This window comes from Rhododendron vialii, chromosome 2a (assembly GCF_030253575.1).
Source record: "Rhododendron vialii isolate Sample 1 chromosome 2a, ASM3025357v1".
NCBI lineage: Eukaryota > Viridiplantae > Streptophyta > Magnoliopsida > Ericales > Ericaceae > Rhododendron > Rhododendron vialii.
In genome coordinates, this window is record NC_080558.1 from 42,664,330 (window position 1) to 42,688,962 (window position 24,633).

General features: G+C 38.3%; 2 protein-coding genes and 2 long non-coding RNA genes across 8 annotated transcripts in view; 1 reads left to right on the forward strand and 3 right to left on the reverse strand.

Moving 5' to 3' along the window:
• Positions 1-24,633, reverse strand: part of LOC131317864 (sister chromatid cohesion protein PDS5 homolog C-like) — a 27,350-nt gene continuing 2,717 nt past the window's right edge. The window contains exons 1-16 of one of the 4 annotated variants that reach the window (XM_058347542.1): positions 15,520-15,718; positions 15,299-15,410; positions 12,894-13,097; positions 12,628-12,809; positions 10,360-10,486; positions 10,085-10,282; positions 6,893-6,940; positions 6,720-6,764; positions 5,698-6,591; positions 5,391-5,615; positions 2,208-2,281; positions 1,665-1,716; positions 1,446-1,532; positions 1,322-1,365; positions 992-1,060; positions 1-897 (exon numbers count right to left, since the gene is read on the reverse strand). In XM_058347542.1, coding sequence (XP_058203525.1) covers positions 306-897; positions 992-1,060; positions 1,322-1,365; positions 1,446-1,532; positions 1,665-1,716; positions 2,208-2,281; positions 5,391-5,615; positions 5,698-6,591; positions 6,720-6,764; positions 6,893-6,940; positions 10,085-10,282; positions 10,360-10,486; positions 12,628-12,809; positions 12,894-13,097; positions 15,299-15,403 — 2,946 coding nt within the window. In that variant the 5' untranslated portion in view covers positions 15,404-15,410; positions 15,520-15,718 and the 3' untranslated portion in view covers positions 1-305. Of the gene's footprint in view, positions 898-991; positions 1,061-1,321; positions 1,366-1,445; positions 1,533-1,664; positions 1,717-2,207; positions 2,282-5,390; positions 5,616-5,697; positions 6,598-6,719; positions 6,765-6,892; positions 6,941-10,084; positions 10,283-10,359; positions 10,487-12,627; positions 12,810-12,893; positions 13,098-15,298; positions 15,438-15,519; positions 15,719-24,633 lie in introns of those variants that run through there. The other 3 variants (XM_058347538.1, XM_058347539.1, XM_058347541.1) reach the window with 3 other exon arrangements.
• LOC131317868 (uncharacterized) lies at positions 2,598-3,500 on the reverse strand. Its single transcript, XR_009197438.1, has 2 exons — positions 3,381-3,500; positions 2,598-3,333 (listed from the first exon to the last, which is right to left on the reverse strand). It is a non-coding gene; the product is annotated as an uncharacterized LOC131317868 (long non-coding RNA).
• On the forward strand, positions 10,494-24,303 carry LOC131317867 (uncharacterized). Its single transcript, XR_009197437.1, has 2 exons — positions 10,494-10,866; positions 23,265-24,303. It is a non-coding gene; the product is annotated as an uncharacterized LOC131317867 (long non-coding RNA).
• The window catches only part of LOC131317866 (uncharacterized), a 27,430-nt gene continuing 22,327 nt past the window's right edge, over positions 19,531-24,633 (reverse strand). The window contains exons 2-5 of one of the 2 annotated variants that reach the window (XM_058347543.1): positions 22,042-22,152; positions 21,325-21,411; positions 21,204-21,247; positions 19,531-20,831 (exon numbers count right to left, since the gene is read on the reverse strand). In XM_058347543.1, coding sequence (XP_058203526.1) covers positions 19,787-20,831; positions 21,204-21,247; positions 21,325-21,336 — 1,101 coding nt within the window. In that variant the 5' untranslated portion in view covers positions 21,337-21,411; positions 22,042-22,152 and the 3' untranslated portion in view covers positions 19,531-19,786. Of the gene's footprint in view, positions 20,832-21,203; positions 21,248-21,324; positions 21,412-22,041; positions 22,153-22,480; positions 22,621-24,633 lie in introns of those variants that run through there. The other variant, XM_058347544.1, reaches the window with a different exon arrangement.

Here is a 24,633-nt window from a genome sequence, read left to right on the forward strand (position 1 = left end):
TAGACACAGAATAGGAGCCATTTTAAGACAGAAGTCTGTCAATCTACATATTAGGCAAAAAACAGAAGCTAAGCTCACAGTTTAACCAATTCATGAAAAATATCACGGTTTCTATCTTATGCGCAATAACTAATTCTAACACTACCATAGACTAAACAGGCTAACAGAATTCAAACCCTAGGCCATGGTTTTAGGATTGTACCAAAAGCATGACTTTACTGCAAACTGCAGCCGAGGCATGCAGCAGAGAAGACCAAACACGACATTGTGAAAATCAGGTGAGCAAGCAGATAAGGTGCAAATCATTAGCGTTTAGCCCCTCCTCTTCTCCGCTTCTTTCCACTCTTTGAGCCAGTATTTTTCACCTTTGATGACATCCCCTCAGCGATTGTCTCGGGTGATTCGTCTTCCTTTCTCTCAGTTTCCTTCACCTTACCAGAACCATTAGCTTTAGACTTGTTACCACTCCTGCTTGCATTACCCTTGGACTTGCTGGCCTTTTCAGGCGTCTCCTCTTCCTTTCCCTCAGTTTCTTCCACCTTACTGGAGCCATCTTTAAACTTCTTACCACTTATGGTTTCTTTACCCTTGGACTTGCTGGCTGTTTTCGGAGCAGTAGTTTTTGGGGTGTCTTCAGCGTCAGTTTTTCGGGTACCTGACTTTGGCTTCAGGCTGGTCTTTGGTGTGCCCCCATCAACTTTGGATTTCCCATCTGCTGTGGAGCCATCAGCATTAGATTTACGGCGAGCTTTTTTAGAAAGATCCTCAAATTTCCCATCCCTAGCATCCTCAGTTTTATCACCAGACTTGTTATCTGAAACTTTGGCATCAACTCTGGATTTACTATCAGATTTTGCATCTGCTCCTTTTGATTTGCTAGAGGAAGCACCTCCGCCTCTGGAAACAATTTTTAAATTCAGTTTGAATTATGATTAAATTTCAGGAATCAACACAAATAATACACCAAGAAATGACAATGAAATTGCCCAACCGTGAACCCTCCATCTTTACTTGCTTTGTTGATGGTTCGGACTTCGTTTTTGCTCTCTTCTTTTTCTGCCTGGTGGCAGCAAAGAAGCACACACAAGTCAGAGAAGTTCGGGGCTATATAAACATGTGCAGTAACACATTAGCAGAAACACTACAAAACATGCACAAAGGATATTATCAACAAAAACAAAAATGCTGATTTCAGTATTAAAAAAAAAAAGGGCAGAAGTTGCATCTAGATTTGTTACTATACGTATACTATTTAACTTCATATATCCTGTGTTCTGGAATTTTGCAACTAGTTAGGGAACAAATCAAGGGAAACATGTACATTTCATGGGAAGGATCAGGACTTCGGCATTCATCTGCTTGTTCCTGCCAAAAATATATTTACCACCATTAGCACGAAACATAAAAGTATTGAGAACCAAAATGTGACTCTTCCAATAACCCACCGCATCTGACATAGAGTCATCTCCGACAAACTCCCATTTTTCCTGTCTAAGATTTAGTACTTCTTTATCACCATCCGTGTACGAAACCTGTTCAAGAATGCAAAAAATAACAGATCACGGAATCAGCTTAACACCGGCTACAAAGCAAATAACATGCAAGCAAAACCTAAATAGCTATCGCACGCCTAATGAGAACCTAGCAAGGACGAGCATGCTAACCTTATGCTTCTTTTTAACAGAATCATATGAAACAATAACACCTTCATAGAACCTGCAAGTAACGAAAGCACATTTCAGCGATCATGATTAATATCCATATCTATGGTTCATATAGCATGTAGGTGATAACACTTTGAACCATGGTCAGAACAAATTCTTTCCGTTTTTATAGCCAAAGCAAGAGTAATAATTACTGTCATTGTGTCACAAAGATATGCAATAATGAAGTAGGAAATCATTCCATCTCCAAGAAGTCCAGAAAAATGCCTGGAACTACAAGGGATTAAGATGTGAATAGAAATGCAAATGTAAAACAGCAACAACAGTTTTTGTAAGCAACAATGCTCTAGATGTGAATAGAAATGCAAATGTAAAACAGCAACAGTTTTCGTAAGCAACAATGCTCTCCGTGTAGATATTTTTCTAGAAAGAGAGACAACCACAGGCACTCTTAGGTGCAGGTTATGATGCAGAAAACTCTGCAGAACAGCTGAGTGTTATGCCAATACACCACAGGCACTCTTAGATATTGGAAGTACTTACTTCTCATCATCTGGCCACCAAACCTTAACTTTTGAATCAACCAGGTTACGCCCATACACTACAGTATCAGATGCCTGAAATGATAACGGAGTAACCTGGTTAGAATTGGTTCAAATTTCAAAAAATACAATGGACAGAAAATATTACTTAAGAAGTGCAAAAAAGGAGTTCAAAGCCATGGATATAAACAGAGGAATGTAATTCTTGCTAGGTCTCACTTCTCACCCAAACCAATCCACAGCTTTAGCTGTTCAAACCATAGTTGTCAAATCCCATATGGCACCAAGCGTACCGTTCCGCAACTAAAGCGGGCGATGTAGCTTGGTGTAAACCACCCAAAATACAAAGCTGTTCCAGTGAATACCCTGCGAACCAGCTTTTACGGGGTTGTTTCGGTCATATTTCAGAATTTTCAACTAAAATAAAAGTGAGTTTTTTGGAAGGAGTCAACAAGGCCGGTACTAAGTGACAAGGATATTCATTTTCATTGGAAAAAAAGACTAGAGCTCAAGGTAATTCAAAAAAATTGGAGTCCATATGTACATGGGTATTTTTATCTCAAAACATTTGTCTTGTCCTAACCTCAATAATCAATAGTTTATGATTCTGAAAAACTATCATAGAACTTGCTTGGGTATAAACTAGTCAATGTATGTGTATCTGATGGTTTATGATTCTAACATATATATGAAATACATTAATTTGCTGTTAGAACCAATGTAGAGGTACATTAAAAGGTTAGAACTTGTTTCATTTCTCTATCCCAAGTTTTGCGGTTATTCATAAACATATTGAATACATATGAAGTATTCATAGCAGTAAATCTGAAATGGTTCTGAGATACACAGTAGTCCCAATACAAACCATCACAGCAGAGAAAAGGGTACGCTAGCCAGTATGGGATTGACACCTTTGGTCCAAACATAATGGAAACGCAAATCGAAGGCCAAGAAAGCTCAGTGATAGCTCAATTCAACCTTGCTTTTTAAGCCTCAAATAAAATTCAGTTCTCCGAGGCAAGGTTTAACTTTGTCTTGTTCACCAGTTCAAGTGTTTAAGGTGACCGTGATATCTATCCCCTCCTCTCTACTACCACTCGATGAAATAGTTGAACCAGTCACTCTATCTCCTCAAAATGCTCTTTAGTCTTTACTTTTTGCCAGCGTAGTTAACAGGACCCATCAGCTCCACGGAAAATCGAAAACCTCCTAATGCTTAAATGAAAGTAAGAAGAGAGAGTAGGAAAAGGAGGGGCAAGAGACAAGATGAAGAGTTCACTAATGATGTTAGTTTAGCAAATTCTTCATCAATACTAAACGCAATGACGATGAATCAAAGCTAATGCAACTATGCAAAACCTCCACACCCTCACAACTGTCATTTAAACACCACGCCAGCACTCACAGGAACACAAAAAAAAAAGACAGTGCCAGCTTAGAATCTATTAATAGCATTTAAAGTTAAACATGACTCTTTGCAGTTCCCCATATATCTCTGAAGGAACTCAGGTTTTTTTCCCTTCACGTATTTTATCAGAAATCTCTAGTTAATGTTTCCTTCTCACATAAACCAGAGGACTTTCCTTTCCAACTGGTATTCCAGATATTCAGTGTCTTGATTATATTGCATAAGAATCATTCGCCTTAAATTAACCAGAGAAGGATGCTTCAGCATCATGGTCAGGGCGGGTAGAGTATCAAGGAAATGAAGAAAATATCCCTAGTCCTGGCTGACGTGTACACTTTCATGAGAATCTTTTCCATTTTTGTCGTTCTTTTTGCTATGTCACTTTTATCTCAATATCCTTGGGTGTAGGTTGCATCAGATAACATCAGAATCACTACCTTAATTAATTGCGAGAAGATGCAAAAACTGAATCAATCAGTCCTTGCCAAAAATAGTCTCAGAAAATGTTTCTTGGAGCCAATAGACTCCCCACATTTGAAACTGACAAAGGGGAACCCCGACATGCCATGGCTTAAAAATAAGGTAAAATGAATCTAGATTACCCAAAGGCTGACAGGGAAGATACGATATAACCGCACCAAAAGGCATTGCTCTACAGCCACTACAGCAAAAAAAAATGTCCCTACTGCACCTCAAGGAAGTGAATCCCAAGATTCCCAACAGTGTCACCTCTGAACCTTATAGCTCTTTGTGCCGTGTGAAGGCCAGCCCAGAAAGTACTTTCAACACATCGCTTAACCAAGTTATCCGATGAATATAGTTAATAAACAGCTAATATGATCCCTACAAAAAGGGTTGTCATCAGACCTTCAACAGAATAGTCTAAACCTTAGTTGCAGGAACCTTCAACTATGCCCACGTTTCTTCGACAGAAACGCGTTTCCGCGTTCCCGTCGAAGGAAACTCCAAGAAACCCGTCCCAATGACGACGGGAACTCGTTCCTTACCTATATGGGAACTTACACCCAAAAAAACGGTTGAGAGACTTACGATTCAAGTTGCAATTGGTACCTTTAAAGTTGTTTTGATCTTGTTAGTGAGCACATCTGATATTAACCTTCTAGAGTCATATTAATGCCCTTAACTTTTACGCCTACTTAATATGCACAAAGAGCTCTATTGTGTAATCATGTGCTACAATAAAAATGTTGAAATATAACTAGAAACTTATAATTTTAATAGTAATATTTTGTGGTAGAATAATATTTTTATATTGACATTTAACAATATAAAATTCCAAAATATATTTATAATTTTAATAATTTTTCCTAACCGCTCCCAATGGCGCTCCCACACTTCTGTGATCATCGGCTCCCCCGTCCCCGCCCCCGCTCCCGCTCCCGCTTCGTGTAACTAAGGTCTAAACAAACAGCAAGCACTTCGAACCCTGCTGCATAACAACTGGACTCACATTTTCAACTCAGAAAGCAGCAACCATTGAGGCCATCTGATTTAAAGATGAGATTCAAATATTCACAATATCACCCTCCCCCAGGGGCGACAATCAGCACCCACGAAAACATTGGCATATATATACCTATGTAGGCTATACAAACATTGGCATATATATACACCGGTGGTCATAAATCATAATTCGTGGTTGAACTACATTACGACAGTCACTTTTTTTATAGCATACACGGGTAGTTTTCCAGCAATGAAGAGCTGGAAACCGAAAAATCCACGTGGAAACTTCAAGGGGCTAATAATACTTACTTTCTCTTTCGCTGGTGTGCGCTTTTTCTTGGAACTTGTATTGGGGGTTTCCTCTTCAACTTTCTCTTCCACTGGTGTGCGCTTTCTCTTGGAACTTGTCTTGGGGGCGTCCTCTTCAACTTTGTCTTTCGCCGGTGTGCGCTTTTTCTTGGAACTTGTCTTGGGGGTGTCCTCTTCAACCTTCTTATCTAAGTTCAAGACAGGCTTTGGTGAAGGGATCATTTCCTACAATGTTCATAAGAACAACATTTACGATAGTGATCTGAAAAAATAAAACAGAGTAATTCCCAAGGTAACCACACCATACTTTGTCATCATCTTGGGCGGAAGACTTCTTCAAAATAGCTTTTCCACGTCCTTGCTTTTTCCCATCTTTCTTATTTTTCAATGAGGACCGATCCATCCTAACACACAGTTTCAATGGTTTATCCTCCGAATCACTTGTAGTCCCACCTTCACTCTTCAATTTATCTGCCAAATCAGGAGTCCTCTCCTCAGTAGTACGCCCGGCAGTAGCCTTTTTCCCAGACCGTCTTTGTTGCTTTCCTTCCGAAACAAAGGTACCATCAGATGCCTCCTTAGAAACATCAGCAGATGGAGCAACTTCCCGAATCATTTTGTCATTCTTCTTTGCTCGCCCAACCTTTTCCGAACGGCCCTCAACAGGAACATTCCCACTGGAAGATGGAGAAGCAACATCCATTGCCTCACTACCTGTTTCTTTAGAAGAGGACATCTGAATGTTTTCTTTCTCATCCGCCGGAGGCACCAGGACCTCAACAGACGGCTCCCCAGAAGGTGAAGTATGGACTTCCTTGCTAAGACTACTTTCATGATGTGCAGTTGATTCAGCTTCTTTATCACCATCAACTCGCGAGGAGTCGTGGGGGTCAGTTGAATTAATTACAGACTTGGGTTTCCTTGCTCTCTTCTTGGATGTTTCTTCAGCCTTAGTATCTGATTTTGTTATCTTCCCACTATTAGACTCATCAGGTTCGCCATTGCTTGTTACAGTAGTATCAACTGACTGATCAGTTTGGTGAGCTTGCTCCTGCTCCCGCTCCTTTGATGACTCATGATCTTCCATTCTGTCCACACACCCAGCCTCCGCAACGCCATTACTCATAACTGACTTAGGAGATCTGTCCTCAACAGGATGATCTCCTTCAGGCCGAGTCTCTGGCACGCTTTCTTTAGTCAGCTGATCCTAGAATAACAACCTTGACAAAATTAGTTGCAGGAAAAGGTTTCCCCGCATAATATAGTGAATCAACTGATGACCAGAGACTAGATACAAAAGGAAACAGAAAATAACTGATGACCACATGCCTGGGCTGACTCCTCAGGAGATGCCATGACCAACTTGTTCTCATCCTGACACAATCCATCCAAGAAGTAACATAAGACTTGGTAAAATCAGAACAAATGACTAGTAGTAGTTTATATCCATGAAGCCTATGCTACAAATTCCAACAAAAAAAAAAATTTGAACTTGATCACACCTGAACTGCCAAATCTGAAGATGTCCTAGCCAAATTGCTATCCTCGGTCTAAAAAATCAGCACAGTACAACGTCAATACCAAATCATGCTTCAGAAATGTCAAGTACCAAGGGAAAAAAAACTCAAAACCAAACACTACAATTGAATCTAAGGCTCTACGCCATACACTTTCTTTCAAATTCATTTGTTTCCTTTGCCGCGGTAATGACAATTTAAGCAACCAATATCAGCAGCAAAATGGTATCCACTAGCAAAACATTACTTTCATAGGGTAACAATGAAGAAAAGAGCTCCCCTACTTCAAAAAAAAAAGACAAATGTCAGATATCAACATAAAAATCCAAGTGGATTTATCACTGGACAGTTGATCAATCATGGCTATCCCAGGACAAAACTAATTCCCCACTATGTTTCTTAGATCCATTTTGGCGAAGCACCCATGCTGTGTCGTCTGTACAGAACGGGTGCGGATATGGGATATATACACGACACAACATTTCAAAACCGGACAAAGCGTTCCTATTCAATAGCACTTGCGGGCAAAGTGGGCTGTTATAGCACACATTTATAGTTTCCTATGAAGTCCTGGCACGCCTAATGGTTGGTGTATCCATGTTGGACACACTGGTAACCAACACAATGAGGAGACGTGTGATATGCTCCGTATCCAACTATTTATAACAACATTTAAAAGGGAACACGTGCGAGATATGTTGAGGAAAAATATCTCAAGCAAGACATGCGGGAACAAGTCGTTGTGTCAATTCATAACGCAAAAATTAATATCAAATGTCAAAAATTATAACAAACTTGTCATTTGTGCCTCATAATTTGCCTTTTTGATGGCTCACCTCTGAATATTGTAGTATTAATTTTAATTTTCGTGCTAAGTTTTAGTATTGGTTTCAATCAATTTTGGGACTTTGCAAATACAATATTCGTATTCAACAATTGAAAAACTATATAAAAAGATGACCCCGTTCAATTTCTATCATATCCCTGAGGTGTTGATGTCCCTGCTTTTCATCGTTCCATAGGTTATTTCTTTTCCTGGCTTGGGCAGTTATGGCATGCATTAAGTGTTGAGATTAACTACTTTTTGGACTTGAGTCAATTACAAAAAGTTCAATAAGGCTCACGGCATATATTAAAGAGTTTGAACTTCGGAGCCTTAATTGGCTTGTCCATGTTCTGGTCAATCAAATTTCAAACCAAAAAAGACACTTGGCCAACTTGTATGGGAAAGAATATATCACCAAATATTTATTTAACATATCCCCAAACACGTACCCAAACTGGGACTAATATTTGTCTATCTTCAATTTGTAGATTTGACATGTCCAATCCTAAGAAATACACTAGCACCCAATTCCCAACCCCGAATCTAGGGGTAGACCTAGGCTTGAGCCGGCCGGGGACCATGAACTGCTCCCACATTAGGTACATAAATACATATATGTAACATACATATATATTAAGTTGACAAATCGCATGATTCACAATTTGATTCCTTATTCAATTCACGGTTCATGAAAAAGCAATCCGAACCTGCCGGTGAAACAAAGTTTATGGAGATTGGGTGATGAACCATAAGTTTCATGATCCAATCAATTGTTGCGTTCGATAAATATTGACAAATATGAAACCAATTGTACCATTATGATTTTGGGAAAAGACACGAATATAACTTCATAGAGCATTAAGTTCGTGAAACGATATTCCCATGCAAAATATTCCAATGCATTAAGTTCATGAAACCACTTTTTTGCTGATCACTAATTGATTAGAATATTTATTCGTATTCAGAGCATGTCGAAAACTTGTTCTCTAGTTTTTCTCAAACATTAAAATAATCATTTAATATATGTTTAAGGCTAAGATACCTCATTCTCATGAGTGAACTATTAGTAGTTTGGTGAAATTTCCATAGCTTATTATCATTTCAGTCAACAGATGGGGAAAAAGTCATCAAAATGTTACTATTATAATTTGCTAGACTTTAACTATACAAATGGAAAGTATTATTGAGTGTGATTTCTTACATGAACACGAATATCGACAAATACATCTCTTTAATTCTTGTATACTATAAATCATAAATTGTTGCAGGGCTTAAAGACTTGAAGCAACCCACTTATGTTGCCATATGAGAGTTTCTTACCTACTAGGCTACATAATAAGTATTAGAAACATACTTCGCAAAGTTTTAAGGCCAAGTATTCATTTTAAATGAATCTTTAATATCTATATATTCATTTTCCTATTGTGACTGAATCTTTTCCGATTCACAATTCAAGTCGATACAAGATTCAAAAAAAGGCCATTTCAATCAACTATTTAACAACCTTATATGAAAATATAGTTATACTGTCATAACTCCTTACATACTACAGAATACATAAAAGCATCTTACTCATAATTGCAATGAATGTAAGCTTGAATATATATCATCGTTACATACTGGCATTATATGAAAAGAATTCTGTATTATTACAACTTAATTTCGTAATTATAAAACAAATTTCTTTCCTAATTTGGCCCTTCTCGAAATCCAAATATTGGTGGACGCTGCATGAGTCCCTGTAACGCAGTTTCCCTATGATTGATCATACAGATACACGTTATTCGAGCCAGTGGAAAGTTCTCCTCCCTTCTAACCAAGCTATCAAGACATATAGATGCAAACCAACCGTGGCACGGGAAATTTTCTACCATGCAAGATGAACGGTAGCAATACAATTGGGGGATTGGGCACAGATGATGTACTTGCACAGCAGTTGCAATGGGATGGTGGTTAGGTGGGATTGCTTGTGCATACAAAGCCAGCAGTGACTGCAGCTGCAGAACAGGAATGTCACCACTTACTACGTCATCATTGGATTCACTTGGGTAACCCTTTATGTCAATTGTCATTTATTTATGGGTATTATTTACATGTAATTGAACAAGGCTATAATTGGGTACATAAATAGCAGAAATTTGTAGAAACACTAGCGGTAAAGATTATCATTAAGACATTCCAAAGAATGTCCAATTTAGAATTACCATGAAACAAATCTATAGTTTATTACTCTTACCTAGGCAGGTTATTCAAACAACAGCGCACTCTCACTACACCCACTCTTCCACTTCTTAGAACTTAGAGTCAACCATGTACAAAAGAATGTCATGTCGAGATGTAAGATAGCATACCGACTGTTCTCCACAAGTATTACGATCATTACGTCCATCAGCATCAGTTGTTTCATTGCATATAGAAGTAATTACTTTGTTGTAATCATCTAATGATAGGCGCAGGGACTTCATAGCTTGTATAAGGCACGGTTTGAGCTTTATTGCGGAGTTTTCAACTACTCTCTCCGCCAGTTTCCGAGCAATTGCAGGAACCCCCTGAGATAATAAATCCCTTCTAAGAAACATAAAAAACAAACAACAGAGATAGAAGAATCCATCAAATAACATTTGACCTGATTTTCGCTTTTCAAGCTAGCTAGGATGGGAGAGATTAGCTCCAAAGAAATATCTTCACTTTCCTCCAATACAAGAGTCATAATTGTCTCCATGGAGGAAAAGACATTATCAGGGTGATCATCCCTGGATGTTCAACAAAAGAAATATAAGCTGCTGAAAACAGAAACATGTACAATTTCATAGAACTTGCACTTTCAAATTGTTGTACCTTTGCAAAGTGGTCTTATTAGTAAATGTTTATCTGCGGACATTACAAGTAAAGTTTTATCTGCTTAAGGAAAGTTTATTTACCCAAAGAGACATACATGAATGAAAAATAATTTTACAAAAAAATTGGAAACAGACTACCACATATTACACAACCTATAAAGGTGCATCTTCAACCATGGAAAAATCAAATTCTTCACAAATTTTGATTACCAAACGCTACAGCCTGATGTACACCCGATAACACACACGAGGATTCGGTTGTGAATTGAGAAAGATTACATGATTCAAATTAGGTGGCGCATCCCAAAAAAAATTCAAGAACTAATGCATAAAAGGGTATATTTTGGACCCAAGGTTATCTGCATTATTCATTGATTTCAGAAAATACAGCATAAAAATTCATATAATTATACCTTTACACCCTTTGGTTTCCTTCTATGCTAATTATATGATAGCGAAACCCACAAAAAAAATATCGCCCATTCCCAATGCAAAAAATACATCCTCCACAATATTTTCCAATTCCCAATGCAAAAAATACATCCACAAATTACATCACGAAGGAAATCATAGGCGTCACAAAAGCCAAAAGGTCAATGACAAAAAGCCAATGAATGAATCTGAACAAAGGCCCACCATAGTGAAGAAGGTGATCGTTTAGTGGAACTGACTAGCTATCTGAAGATATTTCAACAAAAACAAGGATCAACTATGGTCTCTGAGCTTAACAATTAATCAAATTACCACACATAGAATGCCTTTTTTCTTAAGAACCCAAATATTAAACATTAGCAAATATGGGGAACGAAAGGGGTGAGTAAAAGGTTAGCTCCCCAACTATGTTACAACTCACATGGTACATGTTGGACGAAGCACCGTGTCAACATGGATGAGGGTGGGAAATATGTTCCAGACAAGGCATTTCAACGCCGGACACCCGGTTTCTATGCATTTGTCACCTGAGGGCTATTATGGGCTGTTATACTTATAGCACATATTTATTGTTTGTTTTCGCAGCTTAGACATTTACGGCATGCATTACGTACCGCAATTTACGAGTTTTTTGGCTCGAATCAAACAAGGGAAGCCAAAACAAGGCTCATAGGGTGACAAATTGTTAAAGAGTTTGAACTTTGGACTTTGGAGCCTTAGCTGTCTTATTCATGTTATTTTTCTCCGCAAACTTTCAATATCTGTGTATAGATAGAAAAATATTTCTAAATACTTATTGAGCATATCCCCATACCTACATCCAAATACGTATCCCCACCACCATATATTTTGTTTCTCCAATTTACCAATTGGATCCCTAGATATAAACCCGCACCCAATACCCACACACAATACCCACACACGAGTCCATGTAACATGGCTCCCCGAATATAACAGTAGATATGTACCTCAAAACGGGAAATTTTTGAGAAAACTAAAATCTTGTACTTGTGGATGCATGCATTCACTTATCAGTGTTTCAGATACAAGCTTTATTGACAAACTGAAACCTTGAAAATTTTCGTTAATATTTTAAGTCATTCTAGTCGACTAATACTAAAAAAATAAAAAAATAGATTCACCACCTCCTATACTATTGCAACAACATAATGTCAGTGTCAAAGAAAAATACTGCTTCTTGACTCTAGACATATTGTGATTTTGTGACAAGATCCAAACAAAAGTTCCACTGGCTAGGGACAACACCATCATCTGTTAATGCACACAAGCATGCGGCCCATCACAGAGCTTGCAAATGATAAAGCATAACCCAAAGAGATAAAAAAACAATCAATTGCAAATTATCCTACACAAGCCATGAAGTACAATATACAAAAGAAACAGATCAATCAAATTAGACACTTCGTTAATCCTCTAGTACCAGATTAGCATTGTTTTTCATGAGAATATCGTGCCAGAAAAAAAATACCGTGTTCCACTTCACTACCAAATTCATTTAACATAGAATCAATATTACAGTCTGAAAGCAATGTTCCAAAGCTTGGTTTTTCTAACAAAGTATAAGCAAAGAACTTGTGGAACAGCATAATATTACATCCTACCTTATAGCTTTCAGAAAATGCTGGAACATCTCAACAATAAGGCCATCACATTCTAGGTCCAACATGACCACACATGATCTGACCTTGGCAACAGTTTCAAGTATCAAGGTCCTCCTGTCATATGATCTACTGGACTTGTCAGATAAATTTTCAAAGGACGACACAATCAACTGGAAGATATCCTGTGAATCCATAATATGAAAATGGATAAGTACAATTAAAAGAAAAAATTATCATACAATAACACAAATAACTAAATCCAGAACCTTCATCTGATCATCATCATATGGTGCATCTGGCGCAGTAATTCTTGTAATTTCACTGATGCAGGAAGCAACTGCAACTTTCACATCTACATCTTGATGCCTCAGAAGTTCATCTGCAACCAATGCCTTCCTAGATGGAGAAAGCGCAGTTTGCATTGATTTGGAAGGCGACTGCTCCACCCTCGAGAGGTAGTTCTCAACTTGCTTATTAGCATAACAAAAGAAAAAGGTTCAAAAGCATGAACAAGCAAATTAAGAAAAGAAGCAAACAAATCATTATGCAATTTTGTAAGTCAAGAAAAAAAAATCCTCTAAAAATGATAATAAAACAAAAACTGGATCTTACAGTCCCAGAGTTCAACACAAACAGTCCCAGGGTAATTTAACAAATTATGCTACGTTTTTTAGGGTGGTGATAATGCTACAAGGTGCTGTTTTGTATGGTGCAAATGTCACACTGTGAAATTTTTACCATCCTCCACAAGTTCTCTTGCCACCTTCAATTTCTTTAATTCTTCTTAATTTGTCCTTTTGGCCCTTACTACCAATATCTCCGTTAGCCCCAGGAACACTTTCTTCTTCCTCAAGGGTTGGACACATCAGGGACATTTCTTCGTTTTCACAAGTGTTGGATACCCCAGATATACAGCTCATACACGTCATTTTTTTATCTCAGAATACAAAAGAAATTTTGGGAGTTGCATCTTCGGGATAATCCTAGTTTCATAGTTGCATCTTCTTAATGAATTCCAGAACATATTCCAATAGTTCAGTACAGTTAGAAAATTTGTGAGTTTTTCTTCCCAGTTCCATTACTATGATTTCTAATTGCTTCAGTGTGTATTGAATGATACTGTTATTGATCAAAAGCTTTTTCCACTATGAACTGCGAATCTTTTTAATAAAATTCAGTGGGTGGTGTATTTTTTTCATCTGCATAGCAAATGATAAATATAATAACCCTGCAGTCTCATCTTTGTGTGTGCCTCCAAACAGTCAAGGTTAAGTCTGGCATGCCTTCATCAAATACAAGTCCTATAACAGAAAGACAGTCAATGAGAACGACTACTGTACGCTCTGAATATATTTCCCTAAGTCAGAGCGTTGGAATAAAAAGACAGCAACCTAACTTGAAATTCACTTAGTTGACAGGGAAAATGGCCCAGTAAACACCCACGCATCAAATATACCCCCCACACATTGACGATGTGTCAGTCAGGATCACCTAGGTATTCTATGCCTTTGATCACCTAAGAAACCACATGCCAGACAACAACCAACTACTACACAGCATAATTACTACACAACATAATAGCGCCACCGACAAGTCCAGATGAATTTTATTTGCTTTATGACTGCAGGAGGTAGTTTCAATCACTGTCCACTCAATTTCGACAATATAACATGCTGAAATAAACAGCCAATGCATTTGTTGTAATACGTAGATCCAAAGAGATTCTAGCCACGAACAGGAACAATTCCCAATTTCCAAAATGCCAGTCTAAATATCCAAACATCAATTGCAGATCCAACACGGACAAAACGAAAAACTCTACGTTTGTACAAACTAGTGTCCACCGCCCAGAAGTAGAAATATACATTTTTCCCACCGCATTCATGGGAGCATATGATTCACCTTGATTATTTACCCGCATAATTTTTCCGGAACATGTAACATCTAATGTAACTATACTAGGCGGTGAAAAAAGATGATTAGGTCAATCCGGCGACACATAGCAAGTAAAAAAAACAAAGTGAAACCCTCCTCCTCCTATACAGAGAAACATCTTTCCTCTAAAATGGTGAGGCCATTATTAAGAGTCCCATCTGGGTAAAGTACGCATCCAGCCTACCATGTATTGGCGACCAGCGATTCCATCTTTTGGGAGTCAATGCCTAGTGGCTGGGGAGGAACCAACTGAAGGTTCAGGCAGCTCTCGAAACATCTAATTGTTACCGATGGTGGTCACGGTATCTATATTAAATGAACAAAGTAAGCAAGGGTTGCAAGCAGGCCCAGAAAATAAAGAGCTACACTAATTGGTAGAAAATTTCCACACTAGCCCCAAATTTCATAGACTGAAGGATTACAGGTACATGAGACGCAACCCAAGTGAACTTTTCACTTCACCAAGGTCCCGAGAGTAGTCGAGGTTGACACTCAGTTATGAGGGGAACGAAAAAAAAGTATAAACAACAAAACCAACGCACATGAATTACTCAGAAAAAAACAAAACTTGGGAAAAAAAAAAACTGAATTACACTAGGGCTTGCCCCAAGGGGCGAAGTTTGCGCAAGAAAAACAACTAACAAAAAAAAACACCCAAGAATTCCAACGCATGGGGACTAGTCAGAAAAAAAAAATTAAAACAAAACGAAACAAAACCCTAGAAAATTAGGCTTACATCAAGAAGCGACAGGATTTCATCGACCGAAGGCGGAAGTTGAAGCAGCTTGTTCCCAGCTTCCTCCAGTTGCCTCTCCAGCTCTCCAGTGTCCGTACACGCCATTCTCTCTCTTAAAAAAAAACACGATTTCTCAACCCTTGAATCCACACCATGGAAAAAACACAAAAAAAAAAACCTAAAACAAACAATTGGCTACTGACTGATGAAGAGAAACTCACGGATTTTTCCAGATAGGAAAACGGGGGAAATCAAATCTTGCGTGATGGGATTCGGGGTTGCATGCGGGCGTAGATGGCTAGAGAGAGATAGATACAGGATATAGATGCGTATGTAGAGGTAGATATCTAGGGTATATGTTTTTCTTCTTTTTTTTTAGAGAGAGAGAGAGAGAGAGAGAGGAGAGAGATAGAGAGGGGGGAGGTATTTATGGGCGATTTTATTTTTCTATTTATATTGGAGTGTTTGGGACCGGAATCAACCGAGTTGTTGGATTGGAATTAAATTTGGGATTTGGAGTCCGCCAATTGGATTCCGAGGTGTTGGGTCGTGGGGGGATCCACGTGGATGGATTCGGGGCTGGGAGTAGAAAAAGTGGTGTGGATGCCAGTTGGATTCTGTGGGGGCAATTACATGTTTACCCCTGATGTTTTTTCTTTTTAATTTGATTAGCCCCTTATGTTTATTGGTATTCCTTTTTTTCAAAAATTTTGTTTTGGTGTTTTTGTTTGGGTTATTTTATTTTATTTTTAATTGATTCACATTATGTTTTTTGAATTAACCATTTGTCTTGAGAAGAGGAGTTTAAAAAGTAGTAAAAATTATGACAAAAACAAAAATAGTATATTGAAGGGGGAAAAAAATACTAACAGCTGATATTTTTGTCTATAATGTCATTTTTATATTATTAATTAGTTTGATCCACATTTTCATACTTTTTTCCGAGTTGATCATGTTCGTTTTGGGATTTTGGTTTTGAGATTTTGGATAATGAGTGGAAAGAGATACATAGAGAAATTAGAGTAATAATTGAGAGAAAATTTATTAAAACCGTACGCAGAGAGAGAATCGCAAATCCAAAACGAACATGGTCTTTCCATCCTAGGCCTCCACATCGGCTAGCCCCTCCGTCAATACCCCGTATTTGTTTTAAATGTTAGTTTTGAAATGTATATCATACAATACGGGCCGGGACTTATGTTTTTAAAGATATTACAACAACTATATTTTTACTTCAACGACAATCCAAATTTGTAGTTTCTGAATTATCCATGTGCCCTTACTATAATTGAAATGAATTTCGCACTCCTCAAATTGTTAACTGCACTCTCAATAAGTGTGCGAAAGTCAATATAGATTGTTAACGTTTGGGGGGGTGCGAAAATCAATATGAGTTGATTTTCGCACGCCCAAGGGGAGTGCAGTTAATAATTTAGGTAGGTGCTAAAATCTCTCTCCTAATTTAAAAGTCTTACCTTTTTTTATAGATGGGGATGAATACGCCAAAGATTAACTAAATGTCATTTTCAGCTAAATAAGAAAGCTTTAAACTCAAAATCAATAAAATCCAACCCAAGATCACCTATATCACAAGAAAGATTACGCGAATTATTTCAGTAATATTATCAACTGAACAAGATATATCAGAAAAACAGCTCAACTACTAAAAGTCTTAAACCATTTAAGTAGTTATTTTTTTGGTAATCTAAAATTAATTCAACCAATTGCAAACTTTGGTTGCGTAATTGCACGGTAAATCAGAGCCCTTCCACTGCTATTTTGGATAAGCTTTCACTTCTGCTCAAATAAGTAGTTTTGCATCTCAAAAGTGCAAAAATAATGCGGATCAAAAAAAAAAGTGCAAAAATAAGTTTGCAATAGGAAAATTGAGAGAGAGAGATACATTTTAAGCCTGTATAAAGGCCAAAAGTTTATTGGACTGCTCTAATTGGTAGTCTCTCACTTCTGCTCTTACAGGTAGTTTTGCAGCTCAAAAGTGCATAAGTTTGCAATCATTGGGTGGGATATGGATATCATAGAACCGTGAACTCCAACGTACTAAATTTGGCACTTACCAAACACGAAATTAACACGTTGATAGACGTGCGTCTCTATGATAATATTTTTTTTTCCTCGATCAAACGGAAATTCATTAAGGATTACGAAATTAAGGATTACGAAAAAAAGTACCATATAAGGGTTACACACATAATCTTTAGTCTTACAGATTAAAGCTAAACCTAGTATCAGTCTAGCACTTGCCTGATATTCAAGCTATCCCTTGGAACGAATTCTCTCATAGCAATGGGCATGTCCACAATAAACACAAGCTCATATGTTTGTTCAATTCCCATTCTGGCAAGATGATCTGCACATTAGTTGGCCGAACGATAGGTCTGTCCAATCAAAGTGTTGGTCCTAGCCATGATGTAGTGGGCTTCATTTATCAAAACACTTTGCGGATGATGGCTTGGGTTGCCTTCCATGATCAAATTGACTGCTGTAGGGGAGTTCGATTCGATTGTCACGTTGGTGAGCTTCCTTTCCAAGATGATTTCCAGTCCCTTGTAGATGCTCTAGATCTTCGCTTCCAAACTTGAGAAAAAAGTTCTCATGCCGTAAAATCCCATAATACCTCCCTTATGATCTCTGAACAATCCTCCAAAGCCTCCTCTCCCATTAGTTTCGTACCAACAGCCATCCGTGTTAAGTTTGATATTACCTACAGTTGGATTAGACCAACAGATTAGGCATGCCTGATGGTAGGCTGCTACAGGTACAACAGTGTTTGTACAGACAGTGTGTACAATACACTTTTGGGTCTGTCTTGGGTCCCGCAAAGATGATCAGACCCACTCATTTTGTTCAAAATAATTTATTTAGTATCTTTGTAAAAAAATCAGCTCCATCCGATATCCATAAAGACGTTTACAAAAAATCATTTTTTCCTTCAGATTTAGGCTAAATTCTAAAGCAAAAAATGACCTTTTTTAAACGCCTTTACTAATATCAAATAGAGCTGATTTTTTACAAGGACCCTAAACAAATTATTTTGCAAAAAATGAGCGGCTCCGATCATCTTTTTATAACCCAAGACGGGTCCAAAAGGGTGTTGTATGCGGCGTTTGTATACCTCTTGCTGTACCTGTATACTTGTCGTGCCTGATGAGAACCCATAATGAGGGGGGACTTGAAAGCTTCAACAATTTCCTGAGAATAAGAAATAATATTCCTGGCACTGACTGGGCTTGGCATCTCAATATTCTTAAAACTTTTCTTATTCCTATCCTTCCAAATTTGTCATAAAAGTGGTGATAAACAATATGTGCCAGGGTTTATTATTTCCATTCCCTAACTCTCTGTTGCTTCGCAAGTTAAGGGATATCCAGACGTGGTTAGGAGTATCCAAGTCCCCTCTCATTAAGTGGCTCAAGGGAATGTTACTCCAAAGCTCTTTGGCTTTGTTACATTCCATAAACAGATGTTTAATGTTTTTTGAGCAGGTGTTGCATCTTGGACATAAATCCGAAGTTGCAATACCTCTCCTGGCCCGGAGATGATTTGTTGGAAGGCTGTTATGGAGTATAAGCCATATACAAGGTTTGAGTTTTTGCCTGAAGCTTAAATCTTACTACCTTGTAGGCGACCTATCCTCTCCAAAAAGACTTAGCCTCTCAACACAAGCTTTTTACACAGTAATCGCCGCCAGGCACAAGCTCATTCTATGCTTGATCACCGTAATAAATTTATATTTTTTTCTAACAAGCTTCGCCTTGCTCATGATCGCTCATAGAGATATTGTCTACCAATATTCTCAGCCACTGCAACATGAGAATTGCAAGCCTAACCTAATCGGGGGCTTGTCGACCACCCCATCTTGGACTTGGGCAACCAATATGCTTAGCATTGGTTGACAGCCAAAGCACCACATGATCATCTCCGTTTGTTGAAATTGTAATAAAAGCAAGCATCTCCTCACTTTTGATCGCCCATAGAGATATTGTCTACCAATACTTTCGCCTCTCCCACTGCCATACAATACTCTTCCTCCTTCAAGCCTCAATGTTCTTGTACCTCCAAACAAAAAACAAGGGGGAGAAATCTGGAAAATACTCCCCTTCTCTTTCATGCTCCAAAATTCACGCGATTCTGCCAAAAGGAACAGGGAGGATTTTCTCACGCAATTTGCAAAAGAGATCAATAAGGGCAAAACGGCAAACACAAACAAGAAGTTGCAAGACAAGAAAACTCCGTGCATTCATTACCAAAAGTCTGTTTCCAAAAAAGGATGGAAGTACGAAAAGAAGGCAAACTACCAAAACGCTCTTCCTCCGATCTTTCGCTAAGTTTCCCAATACTACCCCTACTAGTGCTCATATGACGATTCAAAATAATACAAAAGAGTTGAGCATAAAAAATAAAAATAAAAAAGGGGGGAGGCGGGGGGGGGGTGGGGGGTGGTGAACCCCCTGAGAGCAAAATACTCCTTCACCGCCTCAAACCTTGACCCGCGTGACTAGACACGTCAAACCTTCCCGAGCCGACACTCTCAAGTTCGGCTACCCGTCCTTCAAGCCCTTTCTTCTTGTCTTTCAACCGCATCGCCACCACTTCAATCTCCTCCAACTCCTTGCTTACCTTCTCCAACTGGTGCCGCACAACCGAGAGCTCAAGAAGTGAAGCCATCTGATCTATCCTCTTACGGAGCCAATCAACCTCTAATCGATAACGTACCAATGTCTCAAGACAATCATACACAGATTCGAAATCTTGGGGCGTAGCCTTGGGTAAACTCACATTCTCCAACACCTCCACAAAAGATACCAAGGAATCTAGAGCAAACTTTCTACATATTGCACTCACATTGCCAAGCCGAACAAAGGTACTGGGCCACTGAAAAAAGATGTCGGACAATAAAGGTCGATGCTCCTCCTGAACCTCGGCAAACAAAGCACCAGGGGACAACTTTATTTTCTCCTTCATTTCCGATGTCACGATGACGCTCCCATCAGGAACGCACGACACCACATAGTCGCCCTCTCTCCACCTACGAGGACCACAAAGTGTCTCTCTCTCAGATGTCCAAGGAGCCGAATCACGCTCATTCGTCTCCTCTGTCTCCTCCCACAAGCTATAAGACGCCAAATTTGGAACAAGGGGCTCGACAGTCGGCCCTACATTCACATTGCCGAATCCCTCTTGGCCCTCCACTAAACCAGCCTCTTCCCCACCCTCATCATTCTCCTCTTCATCCTCTTGCTTATTATCACGGCCATTCTCCTCGGGATTTCCCGACTTTGGCTTCGAGCCGGTCTTTGGTGTGCCACCATTATCTTTTGATTTCCCATCTCCTGTGGAGCCATCAACATTAGATTTAAGACGAGCTTTTTTAGAAAGATCCTCAAATTTACCATCCCTAGCATCCTTAATTTTATCACCAAACATGTTATCCGAAAATTTGGCATGAACTCTGGATTTACAATCAGATCTTGCATCTGCTCCTTCTGATTTGCTAGAGGAAGCATCTCCACCTCTGGAAACAATTTTTAAATTCAGTTTGAATCATGATTATATCTCAGGAATCAACACAAACAATACACCAAGAAATGACATGGTTCGGAGTTCGTTTTTGCTCTCTTCTTTTTTCTGCCTAGTGGAAAGAAAGAAGCACACACAAGCCAGAGAAGTCCAGGGCTATATAAAAGATGTGCAGTAACACATTAACAGAATCACCACAAAACATGCACAAAGGACATTATCAACAGAAAAAAAGGAAAAGGAAAAGAGCAGAAGTAGCATCTAGATTGGTTACTATACGTATTCATCGAACTATCTGACTTCATATATCCTTTGTTCTGGAATTTTGCAACTAGTTGGGGCAAAAATCAATGGAAACAACACGTACATTTCATGGGAAGGATCAGGACTTTGGCATTCAGCTGCTTCTTCCTGCCAAAAATATATTTACTGCCATTAGCACGAACATAAATATCGAGAACTAAAATGTGAGTCGTCCAATAACCTACCGTATCTGACATAGAGTCATCTCCGACAAACTCCCATTTTTCCAGTGTAAGATTTAGTACTTCTTCATCACCTTCCGTGTACGAAACCTGTTCAACAATGCAAAATATAACGGATCAAGGAATCAGCTTAAGGTAATTCAAAAAAAATGGAGTCCATATTTACTTGGGTATTTTTTTTCTCAAAACATTTGTCTTGCCCTAACCTCAGTATAATCAATAGCTTATGATTCTGAAAAACTATCATAGAACTTGCTTTGGTATAAACTAGTCAATGTATGTGTATCTGATGGTTTATTATTCTAAAATATATATGAATTATGTTAACTTGCTCTTAGAACCAGTGTAGAGCTACATTGAAGTGTTAGAACTTGTTTCATTTCTCTAATTCAAGTTTTGCGGTTATTCATAAACATAATGAAGACATAGGAAGTATTCATATCAGTAAATCTGAAATGGTTCTGAGATACACAGCGGTCCCAATACAAACCGTCCCAGTAGAGAAAAGGGTACACTAGCTAGTACGGGATTTACACCTTTGGTCCAAACATAAATGGAAACGCAAATTGAAGGCCAAGAAAGCTCAGTGATAGCTCAATTCAACCTCGCTTTTTAAGCCTCAAATAAAATTCAGTTCTCCCAGGCAAGGTTTAACTTTGTCTTGTTCACCAGTTCAAGTGTTTTAGGTGACCAGGATATCCATCCTCTCCTCTCTACTACCTTTAATGAAATAGTTGAACCAGTCACTCTATGTCCTCAAAATGCTCTTTAGTCTTTACTTTTTGCCAGCGTAGTTAACAGGACCCATCAGCTCCATGGAAAATTGAAAACCTCCTAATGCTTAAATGAAAACCTCATTGGATTCATTTGGGTAACCCTTTATGTCAATTGTCATTTATTTATGGGTATTATTTACATGTAATTGAACAAGGCTGTAATTGGGTAATAAATAGCAGAAATTTGTAGAAACACTAACGATAGAGATTATCATAATGACATTCGAAAGAATGTCCAATTTAGACATTACCCTGAAACCCATCTAAAGTTTATTACTCTTACCTTGGCAGGTTATTCAAACAACAGCGCACTCTTCCACTTCTTAGAACTTAGAGTCAACCATGTACAGAAGAATGTTATGTCGAGATGTAAGATAGCATACCAACTGTTCTCCACAAGTATTACGATCATTATGTCGATCAGCGTCAGTTGTTCCATTGCATATAGAAGTAGTTACTTTGTTGTAATCATCTAATGAAAGGTGGAAGGACTTCATAGCTTGTATAAGGCATGGTTTGAGCTTTATTGTGGAGTTTTCAACTACTCTCTCCGCCAGTTTCCGAGCAATTGCAGGAACCCCCTGAGATAATAAATCCCTTCTCAGAAACATTCAAAAACAAACAACAGAGATAGAAGAATCCATCAAATAACATTTGACCTGATTTTCGCTTTTCAAGCTAGCTAGGATGGGAGAGATTAGCTCCAAAAAACTCCCTCCGCTTTCCTCCAATACAAGAGTCATAATTGTCTCCATGGAGGAAAAGACATTGTCAGGATGATCATCCCTGGATGTTCAACAAAGGAAATATAAGCTGCTGAAAACAGAAACATGTACAATTTCATAGCACTTGCACTTTCAAATTGCTGTACCTTGGCAAAGTGGTCTTATTAGTAAAAGTTTATATGCTAACATTACTAGTAAAGTTTTATCTGCTTAAGGAAATTTTTTTACCCAAAGAGAAGTACATGAATGCAAAATAATACTACAAAAAAAAATTGAAAAAAGACTACCAACTATTACACAACCTATAAAGGTGCATCTTCAACCATAGAAAAATAAAATTCTTCAAAAAAACTGATTACCTAACACTACAGCCTGATATACACTTGATAACACACACAAGGATTTGGTTGTGAATTGAGAAAGATTATGTGATTCAAATTAGGTGGCACATCCCGAAAAAAATCAATATATCTGAACAATCAATTCAAGAACTAATGCATAAAAGAGTATATTTTGGACCCAAGGTTAGCTGCATTATTCATTGAACACCATACCTTACCCCTTTTCAGAAAATACAGCATCCAACTTCATAGAATTATACGTTTACACCCTTTGTTTTCCTTCTATGCTAATTATATGGTAGAGAGACCCACAAAAAAAATATCGCCCATTCCCAATGCAAAAAATACATCATCTGCCATATTTTCCAATTCCCAATGCAAAAAATACATCATCCACCAATTACATCATGAAGGAAATCATAGGCGTCACAAAAGCCAAAAGGCCAATGACAAAAAGCCAATGAATGAATCTGAACAAAAGTCCACCATAGTGAAGACGATGATCGTATAATGGAAACAAAGTACTAACTGACTAGCTATCTAAAGATATTTCATCCAAAATAAGGATCAACTATGGTCTCTGAGCTTAACAATTAATCAAATTACAACACATAGAGTGCCTTTTTTCTCAAGAACCCAAACGTTAAACATTAGCAAATATTGGGAACGAAAGGGGCGAGTACAAGGTTAGCTCCCCAACTATGTTACAACTCACATGGTACATGTTGGGCAAAGCACCATGTCAACATGGATGAGAGTGGGAATTATGTTCCAGACAAGGCATTTCAATGCCGGGCACCCTGTTTCTATGCATTTGTCACCTGAGGGCTATTATGGGCTGTTACACTTATAGCACATATTTATTGTTTGTTTTCGCGGCTTGGACATTTCTGGCAGGCATCAAGTATCGCAATTAACGAGTTTTCGAACTCGAGTCCAGTAAGGGAAGCTGAACAAGGCTCATGGGGTGACAATTTGTTAAAGAGTTTAAACTTGGGACTTTGGAGCCTTAATTGTCTTACTCATGGTTTTGGTCCAACAAAATTCATACCAAAAAAATTTCTCGGCGAACTTTCAATATCTCTGTATGGATAAAATAATTATTTCTAAATTGAGCATATCCCCATGCCTACATCAAAATTTGAATCCCCATGGCAGTATATTTTGTTTCTACATTTGACCAATTTGATCCCTAGATATACACGCGCACCCAATACCCACACACTAGTCCATGTAACAAGGCTCCCCAAAGAGTATAACAGTAGATATACATACCTCAAAACGGGAAATTTTTGAGACAACTAAAATCTTGTACTTGTGGATGCATGCATTCACTTATCGGAGTTTCAGATACAAGCTTTATTGACAAACTGAAACCTTGAAGATTTTCGTTAATGTTTTACGTCATTCTAGTCAACTAATGCTCAAAAAAAGGAAAAAAAAATATTCACCACCTCCTATATTATTGAT